General features: G+C 37.8%; 1 protein-coding gene across 3 annotated transcripts in view; it reads left to right on the top strand.

Moving 5' to 3' along the window:
* AKAP9 (A-kinase anchoring protein 9) overlaps positions 1–15,056 on the top strand; it is a gene marked incomplete at its 5' end in the record, with an annotated part of 150,198 nt that extends 135,142 nt beyond the window's left edge. For all 3 annotated transcript variants that reach the window (XM_079711809.1, XM_079711808.1, XM_079711810.1), the window contains 12 exons: positions 525–744; positions 1,884–2,034; positions 3,552–4,220; positions 4,454–4,659; positions 4,980–5,085; positions 6,594–6,776; positions 7,848–8,048; positions 9,143–9,375; positions 11,218–11,303; positions 12,508–12,637; positions 13,205–13,344; positions 14,517–15,056. In XM_079711809.1, coding sequence (XP_079567935.1) covers positions 525–744; positions 1,884–2,034; positions 3,552–4,220; positions 4,454–4,659; positions 4,980–5,085; positions 6,594–6,776; positions 7,848–8,048; positions 9,143–9,375; positions 11,218–11,303; positions 12,508–12,637; positions 13,205–13,344; positions 14,517–14,551 — 2,360 coding nt within the window. In that variant the 3' untranslated portion in view covers positions 14,552–15,056. The remainder of the gene's footprint in view (positions 1–524; positions 745–1,883; positions 2,035–3,551; positions 4,221–4,453; positions 4,660–4,979; positions 5,086–6,593; positions 6,777–7,847; positions 8,049–9,142; positions 9,376–11,217; positions 11,304–12,507; positions 12,638–13,204; positions 13,345–14,516) is intronic.
* Positions 15,057–16,940: the final 1,884 nt, after the last annotated feature.

Below are 16,940 nucleotides of genomic sequence, written 5' to 3'. Positions count from 1 at the left end.
AAAACCGTGATCCAAATTGGCGTTTGGACTTCCCACTTTTGTTATAATGCAATTCCTAGGGATTGTCTGCGAAGGAGGGCTGAACAAAACAAGCAAGCAGTGCTAATCATTGTAGTCAGAGTTACGGGGTGACTCCTGCAAGTACTTCGGCTATCAAAAATCATTGGAATTTTTTAGTGTGAGCTATCAAAATTCTGAATGAACAAATACAAGTTCCTATTTATAGTATTATGTGAACACCTCGTTTTTTTTTTTATTTCAAGTCTTGTATCCAGTAATGAATTGTTAAGTTTTTCATCCTTATATATTTATACAAAGTTCTGAAATCTTGACAATATAGCAGTATGAGGAAAATATGCATATGCATGTATTTATGTAAATTGCTAACTTTGGGGGCTGTAATCTTTTCACATTAGCTTTATAGTAATCTCTTAAATAACAAGTCAGTTATTATCAACAAAATATTTATAAGCCAAATACAAGTTGCTAGGTCATATTTTAAATATTAATAATTTTTCATTTAGAACTCTTGGAATACAATATGCAGCAGAAGCAGTCTCAAATGCTGGAGATGCAAGTGGAGCTCACCAGTGTGAAAGACAGAGCAACAGAACTGCAGGAACAACTGAGTTCTGAGAAAATGGTGGTTGCTGAACTGAAAAGTGAACTTGCACAAGCTAAACTGGAACTAGAAACAACACTCAAGGCACAGCATAAGCACCTAAAGGAATTAGAGGCATTCAGGTGTGCCAGGCTTCCTAATTATAAACCTGTGTTAGTGAACGACTTGGAGTAATTTTGTCACAGACATTGTGCAGATCTTACAAAAATGTAACATTGTATATAATATTTAAATAACATGAAACTGTTACTTATAGGAAAAACTACAGTGGAAAGGAAGCACCCAAAATTTTTCCAAATGATAAACTCATGATTAGGTATTTCGGCATATTCTCTACGTGGCTTCAGTTCTGTTTGAGACTTGTTGTTGTATAAGATACATAAATTTGACCTTCATTTTACCACCAAGTAATTTGTAGTGATATTTATGATCTCAATGGAATTCATGGTTTAGTTAGCTAAAATACGCAAAATTTTTTGAAGATAATGCTTGTAAACAGGATAAATTTGTTGGTGTAAATACTGAGATAGTCTGCTTGTCAAGGACACATTACAAGTATAGTCATTATTTTGAACTTTTTCACACACTAACGATGGTTCTTATGTTCAGTAGAAGTTAAAGGAAATTTTTATTCATGTTATTTTGTAACAATAAATTGTTTACAATGGTAAATAATAACTAATAGTTGTATTACTAGAAACAGTTAATTTGACTGAACCACAGTCAAAAAATCTTCAATCTTTACATGGTTTATATTTTCCTATTAGCAGGTTTATATTTTCCTATTAGCGAGTTTATTTTTTTATTATTATTTTTTTAATTAATTTATTTATTTTTGGCTGCACTGGGTCTTCGTTGCTGCGCACAGGCTTTCTCTAGTTGTGGCGAGCGGGGGCTACTCTTCCTTGCCGTGCGGGGCTTCTCATTGCGGTGGCTTCTCTTGTTGTGGAGCATGGGCTCTAGGCACATGGGCTTCAGTAGTTGTGGCACGTGAGGCTCAGTTGTGGCTCATGGGCTCTAGAGCGCAGGCTCAGTAGTTGTGGCGCATGGGCTTAATTGCTCCGCGGCATGTGGGATCTTCCCGGACCAGGGATCGAACCCATGTCCCCTTCATTGGCAGGCGGATTCTTAACCACTGAGCCACCAGGGAAGCCCCACCTAGTTTATAATATGCCACTACTTTTCAGTGGAAGCTGTTCTCTCTCAATAATATACTTAGTCAAAGTAGTTTTATGAAAGTTCATTTGTCTCTGTGATTTAGGTTGGAAGTTAAAGATAAAATGGATGAAGTACATTTGCTTAATGACACATTAGCAAGTGAACAGAAAAAGTCCAGAGAGCTCCAGTGGGCTTTGGAGAAAGAGAAAGCCAAGCTGGGACGCAGTGAAGAGCGGGATAAAGAAGAACTTGAGGTATTGTTATCTTTGTCTTTAAATGTCTGTGAAAAAATCCAGTGATAGAAGAGAGACGTTCCTCTTCCTAAAATGTTGACCTTAGACTCATTATTAGGTATAATAAGTCATTCACTATGTGTTGAATATTAAAATGTTATCTAAAGTATTATCAGGAATTGCTAATGGTATGATCTTTTTTTGTTTTGCTGCATCCAAGGATGCATAGAGACTGTTGTGCTACAGCATGTGTTTTAGGAATTTGAATTAGTGCATATATAATTTGATAAATATGGCAATTGTGTCTTTTTAACGCAGAAGTAGTTTAGGTTCCTGTTTTCTCCTAGGGAAGGAGAGCAGCGATACTTTTCTGGCAGCAGGAGCCCTTGCTACTATATTTTAAGACGCTGGGCTCTCTCCCAGAGAGGCACACCCCAGCCTTGCACAGCTCACAGCTCAGAGCAGGTTGTACTGCAGGCAGTGCCACTTTAACAGTTCCCCCTGGCTCGGAGCTCTTCTTCTATCCACATAATCCTGGTACTTGCTAGCTCTGTGCTAAAAAACTGTGTAGCCAGAATCCAGATTTTCTGCCCTGTTACTTTTTTGGTTTTTTTTTTTTTTTTTTTTTTTAATATTCACCATGGATGGTAGCCTCCAGGCACAGTGAGCTTTCTACCTAGCAAGGACATGTTATTTCCTCAGGTATTGATTACTATTTTTTTAATCATTACAAATTTTTATAGGTTTTGAGTAGTTTGTCCCTAACCCTGCTCTCCTCATAAGCCCTATTATTTTTAGTTATGTGGTATGGTATTGGAAAATTCAAGGGTTTTCAGGAACTCCCATCACATTATATCAGAAATACTTTTATTTTCTTTTTTTTTTAAACTTTATTTATTTTATTTTAATTTTTGGCTGCATTGGGTCTTTGTTGCTGTGCGCAGGTTTTCACTAGTTGCGGGGAGCGGGGGCTACTCTTCGTTGCGGTGCGCGGGCTTCTCATTGCAGTGGCCTCTCTTTGTTGTGGAGCACGGGCTCTAGGTGCACGGGCTCAGTAGTTGTGGCTCGCGGGCTCTAGAGCGCAGGCTTAATACTTGTGGCGCATGGGCCTAGTTGCTCCGCGGCATGTGGGATCTTCCGGGACCAGGGCTCAAACTCGTGTGCCCTGCATTGGCAGATGGATTCTCAACCACTGTGCCACCACAGAAGCCCAGAAATACTTTTATTTTTAAAGGTTATTAATCCTAGAAGAAATGTACTCTGCTTCATATTTCTTAATCAGATATGATTAATGTTGGGAGAGAAAGTATTACGTACCTTAGCTCTATTTTGTTGATATTCTTTGACAAAAATCAACTGGCTGTCCAAATAATTACACTCTAACCACTGAAAATACAAGTTAGTAAATTGGATAATCAGTTCTTTTACCAGATACTATCAACTTAGTATTAATAAAGGCACAATTGTATACTTAATATTATTGCAAGTATTCTCCATAGTATTAACATAAATTCTTAAATTCAACTTTCTCCTACAAGGATCTGAAATTTTCACTTGAGGGTCAGAAACAAAGGAATATTCAGCTAAATCAACTTTTGGAACAACAGAAACAACAACTAAATGAATCACAGCAGAAAATAGAATCACAAAGAGTGCTACATGATGCCCAGTTATCTGAAGAACGAGGTCGAAACTTGGAGCTTCAAGTACTTCTTGAGTCTGAGAAAGTTCGAATTCGGGAAATGAGTAGTACCCTGGATAGGGAGCGGGAATTACATGCACAACTACAGAGCAGTGATGATAGTGGGCAGTCTCGGCCATCCTTACCCTCTGAGGACCTCCTTAAAGAGCTTCAGAAACAGCTAGAGGAGAAACACAGTCGCATAGTTGAATTGTTAAATGAGACTGAGAAATATAAACTGGATTCTTTGCAAACAAGACAGCAAATGGAAAAGGATAGGCAGGTTCACAGGAAGACATTGCAGACAGAACAAGAGGCCAACACTGAGGGACAGAAAAAAATGTATGAGCTTCAGTCCAAAGTGGAAGATCTTCAGCGCCAACTGGAAGAGAAAAGGCAACAGGTTTATAAGTTAGACCTTGAAGGAAAACGACTGCAAGGAATTATGCAGGAATTCCAAAAGCAGGAACTAGAACGAGAAGAAAAACGAGAAAGTAGAAGAATTCTGTATCAGAATCTTAATGAGGTAAATTGACATTTTGTTTTAAAATATTTTTTTAAAGAATACTGTAGCCGTTTGATCATTTAATTTTGATATTGGATTAAATTATTTAAATAGCTATGTACAAATCATTTAAAAATGAAATCTATAGAAGTTTATTTGGAATAAAAACAATAACTGTGTTCCCCTAAGAAAGAATGTGATGTGCTATTTATTTTATAATGATTGCTTTTTCTTTTTCTGTCCAAAATTGCCAGCCAACCACTTGGAGTTTAACCAATGATCGAACCAGAAATTGGGTTCTTCAACAGAAAATAGGAGAGACAAAGGAATCAAGCTATCCTAAAATGATTGAAATGAATGGAGGAGGAGCTGGCTATAATCATGAATTAGAAATGATCAGACAAAAACTTCAACGTGTGGCTTCAAAACTACAGCATCTAGCCCAGAAAGCCTCCAATAGGTTAGAATTTTCTGCCTGACCTTTGGAAATGGCATTCTTAGACAAGCTGGACAGAATCTGTCCCTCACTCTTAGCTAGCCAAGGGTGGGAAATTCAAATTTTAAAGTTAATTCATGTTTACATTAGGAGGTGATATTCTTTAACAAAACTCATATACCTGAAAACAAATATCGTTAACATCCTGACTCAGGGAAAGAGAACACTTAATGTAAAGGAGAAGTAAGAGGTGAAGCAGTGTTGCCTGATCTGTAATGTTTGTGTTAGTCAACACTGCTCCTTGAGATGATATATTTTGACTTTTTGCCCTTTCTTTTTTGAAGACTACAGTTTGAAACAGCAGATGATGAAGATTTTGTTTGGGTTCAGGAAAATATTGATGGAATTGTTTTACAACTACAAAAATTAACTGGCCAGCCAGGCGAAGAGGTAAGACTTTCTAAAAACACTTTGTATAGTATCGAGAGCAAAGGTTTAATGGAAATTATATGAATCATTTGAAACTGGCACTGTATTTTCTAAAGAGTTTTAATTTTATCTTTTCATTTATTTAAAATGTTAATAATGTTAATATTGATGTGCTCAATATTATAATTATTATAATTATAATTATTATATTATAATAATGTTGCCTTTCCCCAATAGAAGATAGTGAAAGTTTGAGGGGAAACAAAATTATCATTATTGAATAATTATGGTGACTTCTTATTATATTATGATAAGTTTCTTGAAAGAATAGTCTGTCTTTTACCCTCATCACTCCATGAAACCACCCTCAGGATGCTACCAGTGTGTTGACAATTGACTAATCTGGTGAATCTTTTCAGTCCCTGTTGTTCTTGGCTTCTTTGTAGCATCTGACACTTTTGACCTCTTCCATTTTAAATACCCTCTCTTTCCTTTCCTTTTGTGTTAATATTCTCTCATTTCTTTCATCAATCACCTTCATGACTTCTTCTTATGCTCATCCATTTTTTTCCTCTAACTGTGAAAGCTCATTCATTCCCACAGCCTGAATTCTCAGTAGACTTAATTATCGAAAAAATATTTACATTGGGCACCTACTGTGTGCCAGGTACTATACTGGGTTCTGGGGCTATAGTGAACAAATCTGATAAAAATCTCACCTTTATGGAGCTTATCTTCTTGTGAACTATGGTTCTATTCTGAAACGTTTGTCCTGTGGTCCAGGTTTATATTTTCACTTAGTTACGAGACATCTTTCCTTTGGGAAACATACCCCATAGTGACCCCTTTAGGAATCTCACAGGCACAATCCAAACTGAGCATCGTCTTCCTTTTCTCCTTCCTGTCCCAAACCCACATTTTTGGTCATGATATCACCCAGTTTAGAGAGTTGAAAGTTACCCTAGACCACTTTCCTTCATTCTTACTTGCACATCCAAGCAGTCACTAAGTCCTGTGCCTTCTACCTCCTAAGTGCCTTTAGTCATTGCCTGCATTCAGGCCTTCAGCATTTCTCACCTGGACTGTTGTCAGTAACTTCCTGATGTGTCTGCCTGACATCAGGATCTTTCTTCTCTAATTTACGCTACTTTGTGCAGTACTATCAAAGGAATCTTTCTCGCTCGTAAATTTTGTTTATGGCATGCTCCAGCCTAAAGCCTTTCATGGCTCTTCACTACCTACATTTAGGTCTATTATCCATAAAATGAAAGCAACCTTTAATCTTAACAGGTGTGTTTTAGTTCCTTAAAAGCAACACACTCACGCTCAAGCCTTTGTGTCTTTACACGTGCTCTTCCTTCTGCTTAATATGCCCTTCTTTCCTGCCTAGCAGAGTCCTACTTATTATTTAAGACACAGCTCGAGCACTATTTCTTCATGAAATCTGTTGTTCTCAGTGACTTCACATTTTATATGCATTATTTGTAAAAGTTTGTGCTTATATGACCTTTTGCCATTTTGTCTTTTAGCCTACCTTAAGGTCCCCAAGTACTTCTTGTGGCTCATTAACTGAAAGACTACTAAGACAAAATACTGAGCTGACAGGACATATCAGCCAACTGACTGAAGAAAAGAATGATTTAAGAAGCATGGTTATGAAGCTGGAGGAGCAGATCAGGTGTTATCGACAGACAGGAGCTGGCAGAGATTATGTACGTCTGTTTTTATCATGGCAGCATACTAAGCATCTGATTCTTAGCAGGATCACTGGAAAATTTTATAGGAATGACAGTAATAATAATAGCTATTATTTATTTATGGGGAGCCTTCTCTGCCAGATTCTGGGTCATATATGTTCAGAATCTCTTATCCACACCCTGCCTTGCATTTCAGAAAACTGAAGTCAGTAGTCAAACCAAGATATACTTATCTCCAAAGCCAAGTACTTTGCTACCTATGGACCAATTGCAGATACATGTGAAGAAGTGTTCACATGTGCATTCTGCCTGTTCTTGTCAGTTATTTATCAGTAATTGTGTTCATAACTCAAGTGGAAAATGCCATTAAATTACATATTTCAGTCTAATAAACTATGGGAATTTATTTAAATTTTTTCCATTCAAAAACTACAAAATACTAAATTGCTAGCTCTGTTACCATCCATTATAAAGATAGGAAGGACCTATAAGACCAACTGTGTGGTCAGATGCATGATAATACATCCACGCAGCTTCTGTAGAGACCCACTTCCCTATGTACAAGTTGGGTTTTTTTCCCCCACTTCTCCAGTGTACTATTTCAGGCACAGGCTCAACATTTGAACCCAGATGGTCCATTTTTAAAGTCTACAAAAAAAAACAAGCAAAAAAACAGGGAATTCCTTGGTGGTCAGTGGGTTAGGACTCTGCACTTTCACTGTCGTGGCCTGGATTCCGCCTCTAGTCAGGGAACTAACATCCTGATAACCTTTATTGCAGCGTGGCCAAAAAAAAAGTCTCTAGACTTTTTTAGTTGAAAGCTCTACTAATCCAAACATCTTCTCTGGGGCCAGGCTTTCACACAGATTTTTAGTTGTAAAGTTAATCTACTCAGCAAGGTCATAAACTTAAAAGTTAGTGGATATTCTTTAATGTCAGTTGAGATTGGCTTAGAACGTCCCTGCCTGAGGTTGGAAAGCTGAGCATTCTATAACCCTCATAGGGATACCTTTAATATGTTTAATTCAGATTCTTCTTCAGAAACTTGTTCTTTAAAATCATGTAAGTAGGCTCTGGCCTCTGCAGTCTTCTAGGTTTTCATTCAGTGGTGGCCCCAACATTGAAGCCATCATTGCTTCAGAAAAAGAAGTCTGGAACAGAGAAAAGTTGACTCTCCAAAAATCCTTGAAACGGGCAGAAGCTGAAGTATACAAACTAAAAGCTGAACTAAGAAATGAAGCTTTACTTCAAAATCTGAGCCCTGATTCTGAGCACGCCACTGTAAAGGTAGGAGACATCTTCCATCTAAATGTATACTAAAATTGGTCCTCTGCTTTTGCCTTATTTCATCTATCACTAACCTTAATTGTCAGACTACAGAATTTTAGGTGGCACTCAGGCTTTGTCTCTAGGTCTCTGTACTCAGTCTGTTATTGAATGCAGATCTCTAGCTGGTCACAAAAAAATTGTGGTGAAGCATGCCCAGGTTTGGGACCAGATTAAGTTCTATTAATGGTCACAGAGGCAGCACCTTGAGCTCATGGTCCCACTTCCCACAGTCTCATCCCTAAAAGACCAACAGAAAGTTAGCTTTTCAACTCCCAACAGAAGCTCTCTACTACTGTCAGTATTAGAGGATTATGCTCTGTTAAGTGGTAAGCCCTCTGAATAGTCTCTCTAATGACTAATGATGAATATTGTAGTACAACTACCTTCATCAGTTAACATAAAATCCAAAAAAAAAACAAGGAAAGAAAGAAAATGCTTGGAATCTTTATTCCAGCTATGGAGTGAACATAAATTTATGACTCTTTAAAGGGACAGAAAACATTAACATTGAAAAAGTTAAATAGATCAGTGTTGATACTAATAAAGTAGCTCTATACAATTAAAAAAACTCAGTTGATAATGCAAAGACAAAAATTTTTGCAATGAATATGATTAATAGGAGCTAAAATCCATTCACTAAAGGTAGGCAGAAGTATAAAGGTTTAGCTTTACTTTTTACCTTTGCTGATAAAGTAGAAAACAGTGGGGCTTCCCTGGTGGCGCAGTGGTTGAGGGTCTGCCTGCCGATGCAGGGGACACGGGTTCGTGCCCCGGTCCGGGAGGATCCCACATGCCGCGGAGTGGCTGGGCCCATGGGCCATGGCCGCTGAGCCTGTGCGTCCGGAGCCTGTGCTCCGCAACGGGAGGGGCCACAAGAGTGAGAGGCCCGCGTACCGCAAAAAAAAATTTTAAAAAGTAGAAAACAGTGATAGGGTACCTGCCATTCTACTACTGCCACTTTTTAAAAATAAAGTCTAGGTTATCTTCCCCTAGAGAACAGTTTGAATAACTTCTTAATAATGTCTTTACATTTTTCTTTTCTTTAAACATAGAGAATTTATGGCAAATACCTGAGGGCAGAAAGTTTTCGGAAAGCTCTCATTTATCAAAAGAAATACCTGCTTCTGTTACTGGGTGGGTTCCAAGAATGTGAGGATGCCACCCTGGCTCTGCTTGCCCGAATGGGGGGACATCCGGCCTTCACAGATCTAGAGGTGATCACCAACCGTCCAAAGGGCTTCACCAGGTTTCGGTCAGCTGTCAGAGTGTCCATGGCAATTTCGAGGTAAAATACTTGAAAGAAAATGCATTTTAATAGACTTTCTAAAGAGACTAGTTATTTTCAGTTCTCTCTCTTTTCTCTGCCCGTTGTGCTCCATATTCATATAGTATAAGACACTTGCTATCACTGAAACATGCCTACTTCTCTCTAGGTTTTCATCCTTTAGTCAGGGATACTTTATGTGATACTATAGAGAGCCTATGAAAAGGGCCCTCCCAGAGGCAGGCAGCCAGTGACTCGGCTGGGACATCCAATCTGGGTTGTCTCTCTTTATTTATTTATTTATTTAGTTAGTTAGTTAGTTAGTCTCTCTTTTTTAATCTGAATAAGTCCATGAACTAGTTCAGACATATAAATAAAAGAGATCATAAGACAGAAAAATGTTTTTTGATAAGTTACTTAGGCTGACATACATTCATTTTCTTCATTACTAAAATAACTCACTCTCACAGCCCAGCTACAGAAAGCCCTGGCCTGACTCTGCATTGGACTGTGCTGTTGCTTTTGTCACTCCTTCTCTAGTAGTTCCAAGCTAGGATGGTGCTAGCTGGTATATACCCAGACACCTAGATACCTTCTCCATGCTTCCTCTCCCTTTTACTTCTATAGGAGCCAGACAGTCTCAAAGGAAAATTTTTTTTTAAGTATTACCCAATTCCATTGTATTCAGGTTATTTACAAGTACCTCAAAAGACCACGAAGGCAGAATAAGAGGTGTGATCTATGTTTTTGTGTGCTGGGTAGCATCTGCTGGCTTTCAGCTCCTCACTGCCCTTCTAGGCCAGCCTCCATACTGCCAAGGGCTTACAGCCTGCGGATTGTGTCTCCCAGACTCCTTGCCAAATGGCGTCCTTTTTGGTTCTGTCTTTTCTTGGCAGTAGCACAAGAATTAGAAGGTTGGAGAAAGCAAAGAGCTTTCCTTCCTCATCTTTTTGTCATCTTTCATTCCCTTCATCACCTTATACAGCTTGTACAGGGTTAAGTGCTGGGAGATGCATTGATAAAGAAAAAAGACATAATCCCTGCCTAAATCCCTGAAGGCAGCTCACTTTCTAGTGGGGCATACCAGTATGCACATGACTTAGGAGACACTAAATGACAGATCACAGGAATTAGCTATTACTTTCGATTTCAAGAATTCGGGAAGGCTCCATGAAAGCCAGTTGCCATTGAAGGACTTCACTTTTTCACCCTCTTTTTCTTGACCTCTTATATGTTTATTGTATTTTGAACCTCCTAAAATTGAGCCTTGAAAATAGTTGGAATTAAGAAGTCAAACCTGGTGCTCCAGAAAGCTCTTTGGGCTAGGACGGGGCAGGCAGCAACTTGATACAGCTGGGCTGTGACACAGCCTCCCCTGTTCCTTTTGAAGCCAGCACTGTTTTTCATCCCTGATTACATGGCCTCACTGCTTTTCCAGGTTTCCCTGCTCTCTCTTGCTGCCAATTTAAGGATCTTTCTGTGCTCTTTCCATCTCATCTGCCCTTTAGTCTCCATTCTTCCTTCTTTTCATTTCTTCTCACCCTTTCTTTGCCCATCCAATTAACCTTTTCTGCTTTTGCTCTTCATCTCTTTATGTCCCATGTACCTCTAAAGCCAGAACCTGGTACTGGCAAAAGAAGAGACCTCTGGTGCCTCATGGGAAACCCTGTTCTTCTGTTCCAGTCAATTTTGCCACAAACCAGGGGACATTTGCATAATCTTAGATTAGGCAGTCATGTGATTATATAGAAATTTGTTCTGCATTCATATTTAAACGTATGACTTGATTTTTGTTGTAAGTGTATGTTTATACTCTTTACACTATAGATGTTCTGTGAAATTTTTTCTTGGGATCTTTTTTAGAATGAAATTTTTGGTTCGACGGTGGCATCGAGTCACAGGTTCTGGTTCCATCAATATTAACAGGGATGGCTTTGGATTGAATCCAGGTGAAGTCAAAATAGAATTTTTTCTTATGTTGATGATGCTCTAAAATTACTCCATGTGTAATACCTTCCAAATAATGTGTTCTGGGACCTGTGTTGTCCAAGACAAAGCCCTTATAACTAACAAAGCTGGGGACCTTGCTGTTCTAAAGAGTAATAAGAGCTGATTTTTATGGAGCACTTAGTTCACACTAGGCCCTGCTTTTTTCCGTGTATTCTCATAATCCCATGATGTAAGTACAGTTATATTCTTTTTACTTTACAGACGAAAAACTGAGGCATGGAAAGCATTTGTCATTTGTCCCAAATTACCCAGTAGGAAGTGGTAGAGTCAGCATCGAACCCTGACAGTCTGGCTCCAGAGCCCACTCTTTTCACAACTGCATTTAAGGCTCTGGTTCAAGATAGGATTGCTGTTACTCTAGTATATGAAAGTTTTGATTTGAAATTTTCACAATTTAGCAATATTCAAACAGGTTTCTGTTTACCAGTAGGAGATATAACAGTTAAAATTCCTCCTCTCTACACTGAACCATTAGGGCTTCAACATTTCAGGCAAAAGGATGAGGTCAAAAGCTGGGGAGCACACAGAATTATAGATACACAGCATATCTGATATGTATTGGTAGTAAACCACCTTTACATATTTTACACAGAGAAATAGGAAAATATATGTGGTACTCAAAGCAAAATGTTTTTGAAATACGCATCCTTATACTGAAACAGCTGAAATTTGTACCATAATGAATTCTGTGTTGTAAGTTAGCATATCTTGGTTTCAAGTTTCTTCCAGTAAAAGCCAGTATAATAGAGTGATAAAAGGACTTGGCTGTATTCATCTAATATTTTTTATCCACATTGCCTTTTCTGTCAAACCACACACAGACACCCCTCACTTCACCTCTAGTTAAAACTAAGAAGCGGTCTTTAAAAAATAAAATAGTTTAAAACAAAAACTAAAACAAAAAATAAAATAGTTTATTTTCTTAGAGGTGTAGTTCCAGATTATCAGAAATACTAATATCCAAAGGTAAATGAAACAAGCTGTACTATTGTTTTGTAGCAAGAATAATTGAAAGTGACTATAAATAGGAGATAGTAGTGTAGTACAGTATAGTAAGTCTTTTGAACCCTTATCCATTTTGTAGAAATTTTTCAAGGGCTTGGTATTTTTTTTCTTTACAAGGTACATTTTGGATTACTTTAGGTGCCGAAAAGACTGACCCATTTTATCATTCTTCTGGTGGGCTGGAGCTATATGGAGAACCAAGACATAGTGCATATCGCTCAAGATCAGATCTGGACTATCCAAGGTCTCCTTTACCATTTCAAAATAGGTAAGAATTTGATGAAATCTATACTAATATACTAATACTTAACAGAGAATGAAGGACAGTGTTAGGGCTTTGACTTCTTTGCATTGAAATAGCTAAATGTGTCTTTAGTTATGTATTATTTACATAGTCTAAAGCTCAGAATCAAAAACAGTTTTTGAATTTGTAACTGGTTTCCAAGGGTATACGAAACAGAGCTGATCAAGTGTTATTTAGTATATATGCTGTGGCTAGACATTGAGAAAGGTATTAACTAAAATTGAGAGTCTGGAATTATGAAGACATCTCTAAAGTTTGCAGGACAAGATGCATTTATACATATGCAGCCTTTATTGATGGCCTCTGCAACAGGCAGTGTACTGGATGGACATTATTTTGATGACTTAGTAGCTGCTTTGAATTTATCAAAGAGTTTTTTCCTTTACACATGACTCAGACTCAGTAGTATGGGGTATATAGATTGAGCAGTGTACAAGTGGTCTACCTTTTGAGGGCAGGGTGGTGGTAGGCTGAGTTACTTGTATTATTTCTGGATAATTGGGATTCATGTTTGTATTTTTAATCTCATAGGTACCCAGGTCCTCCAGCTGATTTAAATCCTGGTTCCTTAGCATGTTCTCAGCTTCAGAATTATGATCCTGACAGAGCCCTGACAGATTATATCACTCGGCTAGAGGCACTGCAGAGACGACTTGGAACTGTACAGTCAGGTACCCTCAGGTTAACAAAGTATTGGCAGCACCATAGTGCTTGATAGACCCAGAACGCTTTCTCTTTCTGAAGTTCCTTGACCTTCCTCATTAAGATAATCAAATCTTACAGTTCAGTGCCTGAGTTACCAGGCTAGACTTTAGGAATTTAAAACATGATTTATCACCCTGGATCCCATTCTCAGTCCCCCAAAATTCCTGCTCATCTCATTGAAAAGATTGATTAGGGGAAATGCACGACGAGCACCAATGTGCAAAGTACTCTGAAGCTTACACAGTCTGCTAGAGAACTTGTTCCTAAGTAATACATCGTGAGGCATGCAAATAAAGGATAGCGAGATGAGAGGAGGACGCAAGTACTTTAAGCACTTACTGCAGCCATTATCTCTACTAGGACCTTGTACTCTTACGTATGATCCAAGGAACCCATCCCATTCAAAAGACTGTAAGAATGACATTTTATTTTTCTCTGCTCAAAAACACACGCAGAAAAATTTCATTATTAGTAGAAGTGGATTCCCTTCCCTGTTTATTGTGAGAAAAACCTCTTTTCCCGTCTCTCTTCAGTTCACTCCTGATTCAAAGGTTTTGAATCATTTTAATTTAATGGGCTTTACATATATATATATATATATATATACACACACACACACATATATATATGTATATATATATGTATATATATGTTACTATTATTAGAGACCCTTTTCTCCTACTATTCCCACAAAATAGATAGGACTAATAACCAGTTATTTAAGTTAGTAGTTTATCTCTTCATACAAAAAATCACCTAACCCAAGAAACTTGTAGTTGTAGGAAACTTTTATTATCATAGCTGGGCTTTGTTGGTTTGAGCATCTAAATTTCACAAGACCCAGATTTTGAAGACCAAAAGATATATCAAGAGGTATAGAACATTGAACCTGCAGGGCACTTTACAGAGAATCTTAACATTAATCTCACTTAGCATGCTATGGAGCCAGCCACAGTGGCTTTTAAATATATATTAAAAATCCCTTTTAAAAAATCAGTTCAGGTCTGAATAAGACTTTTTTAGAGGAAAGCAAAGCATTTTTTTAAAAATGATGGGTAATAATCTTCTGCCCATCATGAAATACTCTAAGTCACAATCTAATTTGAAATCATTGAACTATCCTGTTCCTGTCTTATAGGTTCAACTCAGTTTCATGCTGGCATGAGAAGATAATCCTTTGAAACATCATGAATCGAAGTGATTTTAAACAAATTCCCTTTTGTAAATCAGTGGTTCTTTTGTGCTTTTGTATTGTGGATATTCAATGGGACCAATCTGAACACAGCTTATGATTGTATACAAATCCCTTGCCAGCACATGAAAACAAACTGGAATTTGTACATATAAGCATTGTGTATGTATTCATGCACAATAATCATGAAATTACATGTATATTTGTGGAATGCTAATTTAAATGATTAAATTATACACCTTGTGTATTTATCAAATGGGTGAAAAGATTAAACTTTTGGCATTATATTACTGTTGAATGTGTAGCTTGAGGTGTCCTGCACTTTTCTTATAAGGCTACTGAAGTTATATGTTTCTGCCTAATATATTTGCTACTGGTGATGAAGACAGATAATATCACTTGTAGAGACTTATTTTTGTATAATGGTAGAAGTTTTGAATTTTATGGGATATTTTGTCAAGTACTGAAATAAAAATGACTTCACCATTTTAACTACACTGTATTTGAACCTTCTTCACTTTTAACAAGCCATAGTTCTTGGTGCATGTCTTAGTACGTTTGGGCTGCTATAACAAAATACCATAGCCTGGGTGGCTTGTAACAACAATAGAAATTTACTTCTATTCTATTGATTTCTAGTTCTGGAGGCTAGCAAGTCCAAGATGAAAGCGCCAGCAAATTTGATGTCTGGTGAGAGCCCATTTCCTGATGTTGTAGACTGCCATCTTCTCACTGTGTCCTCACGTGGCAGAGGGGCAAGGAGGCTCTCCAATGTCTCTTTTATAAGGGCACTAATCCCATTCGTGAGAGCTCTGCCGCCATGACCTAATCACCTCCCAAAGGCCCCACTTACAAATACCAACAAATTGGGGATTAGGTTTCAATGTACAAATCTGGGGAGACACAGACATTCAGCCTACGGTAGTATGTATCACATTATACACCTCAAGTATGTAGCATTTAGAGATTCAGAAAGTTGTCCTAATTTTAGAATTAGCTACTGTTGGGATTTTTCTTTCCCTACACGGAGAAAGAGTTTTTCCATGTGCCTTTTTTATCAACTTTAAGTCTACATATAGTGTTTTTTAGAAGCCAAATGGGTATTTTCATTATTAATCCATATTTGCCCTATTATATTTAAGGTTACTTGTATCCAAAGGTGTGTCCTCACAAAGCCATGCCCACTAAGATAATACAGAATCTTAAATTTTATTAACCACAATGCAGCAGAATTAAGCAGTATTCCTGCTGTCCAATCCAAATTCAGAGTGAGACGCTTTCACAGAGATAATATAGATCTCAATGTTATTTCTTAATTAGAGTCCTCCTGATAACATGGCCATCACTAAAATAGCAAGAAGAGTAGTATTTGATACTTACTTCCAGAGGATTTTATCTTACCATTAGATATTCTATGATTTACACCAACACAAACAGGCAATCTACACTCTTGGAAATTTCAAATTGCCTAAATTTTCCATATTAGCAGCTGGGTTCCAATAAGGAGTTCTAGAAGTTATAAATGTATTCTAAAACAGTTAGTTGAAGAGGGGAGGTTGTGGGTAAAACCTTTTTTAGCTAAACATAGCTTTCCATTCAAGGCAATTCTACTCTTAAGAGAGAATGAAGAAAAGAGCAGATAAACAAGTGCTCTGATGAATCTTATTTCATTCCCGTATCATTTGCCCATCACCATCCTTATGACATTAGGCCTCTGCAGTCAAACTTGTTAATGCTTCTCAATAATTGGTCTGTGGTTAAAAACTAAATCTTGGGGCTTCCCTGGTGGCGCAGTGCTTGAGGGTCCGCCTGCCGATGCAGGGGACACGGGTTCGTGCCCCAGTCTGGGAGGGTCCCACATGCCGTGGAGCGGCTGGGCCCGTGAGCCATGGCCGCTGAGCCTGTGCGTCCGGAGCCTGTGCTCCGCAATGGGAGAGGCCACAACAGTGACAGGCCCGCGTACCGCAAAAAAAAAAAAAAAAAAACTAACTAAATCTTTTTTTAAGTCTTCTTAAAACTATTCACTAAACATGGACCAGCCTTACCAGAGTTTTAACTTTTTTTTGTGCCATGAACCTCTCTAGCAATCTTGTGAAACTATGGATCCCTTCTCAGAATAATGCTTTTAAAGACATAAAATACACAGGATTGTAAAGGAAACCAACTATACAGAAATAGTCAAACTTTAAAAAATTTTTGTGATGAGTAAAGAAATAAGATCTAGCAGATCTAATAACTATAATACCGTAATGTCAAAGTAGTGATGAAAGTTAAAGATATTTCAAGAGATCTGCAACATCTATAATGGGATATGAAAAGTACGTGATTTCTGTTTGCAAAATCATGAGTACTGCTAATACTAGTGTGGTT

The sequence above is a fragment of the Hyperoodon ampullatus genome (genome assembly GCF_949752795.1).
Source record: "Hyperoodon ampullatus genome assembly, chromosome: 9".
NCBI lineage: Eukaryota > Metazoa > Chordata > Mammalia > Artiodactyla > Ziphiidae > Hyperoodon > Hyperoodon ampullatus.
Note: the sequence above shows the minus strand (reverse complement) of the source record. Positions and strands in the feature narration are given on the sequence as shown.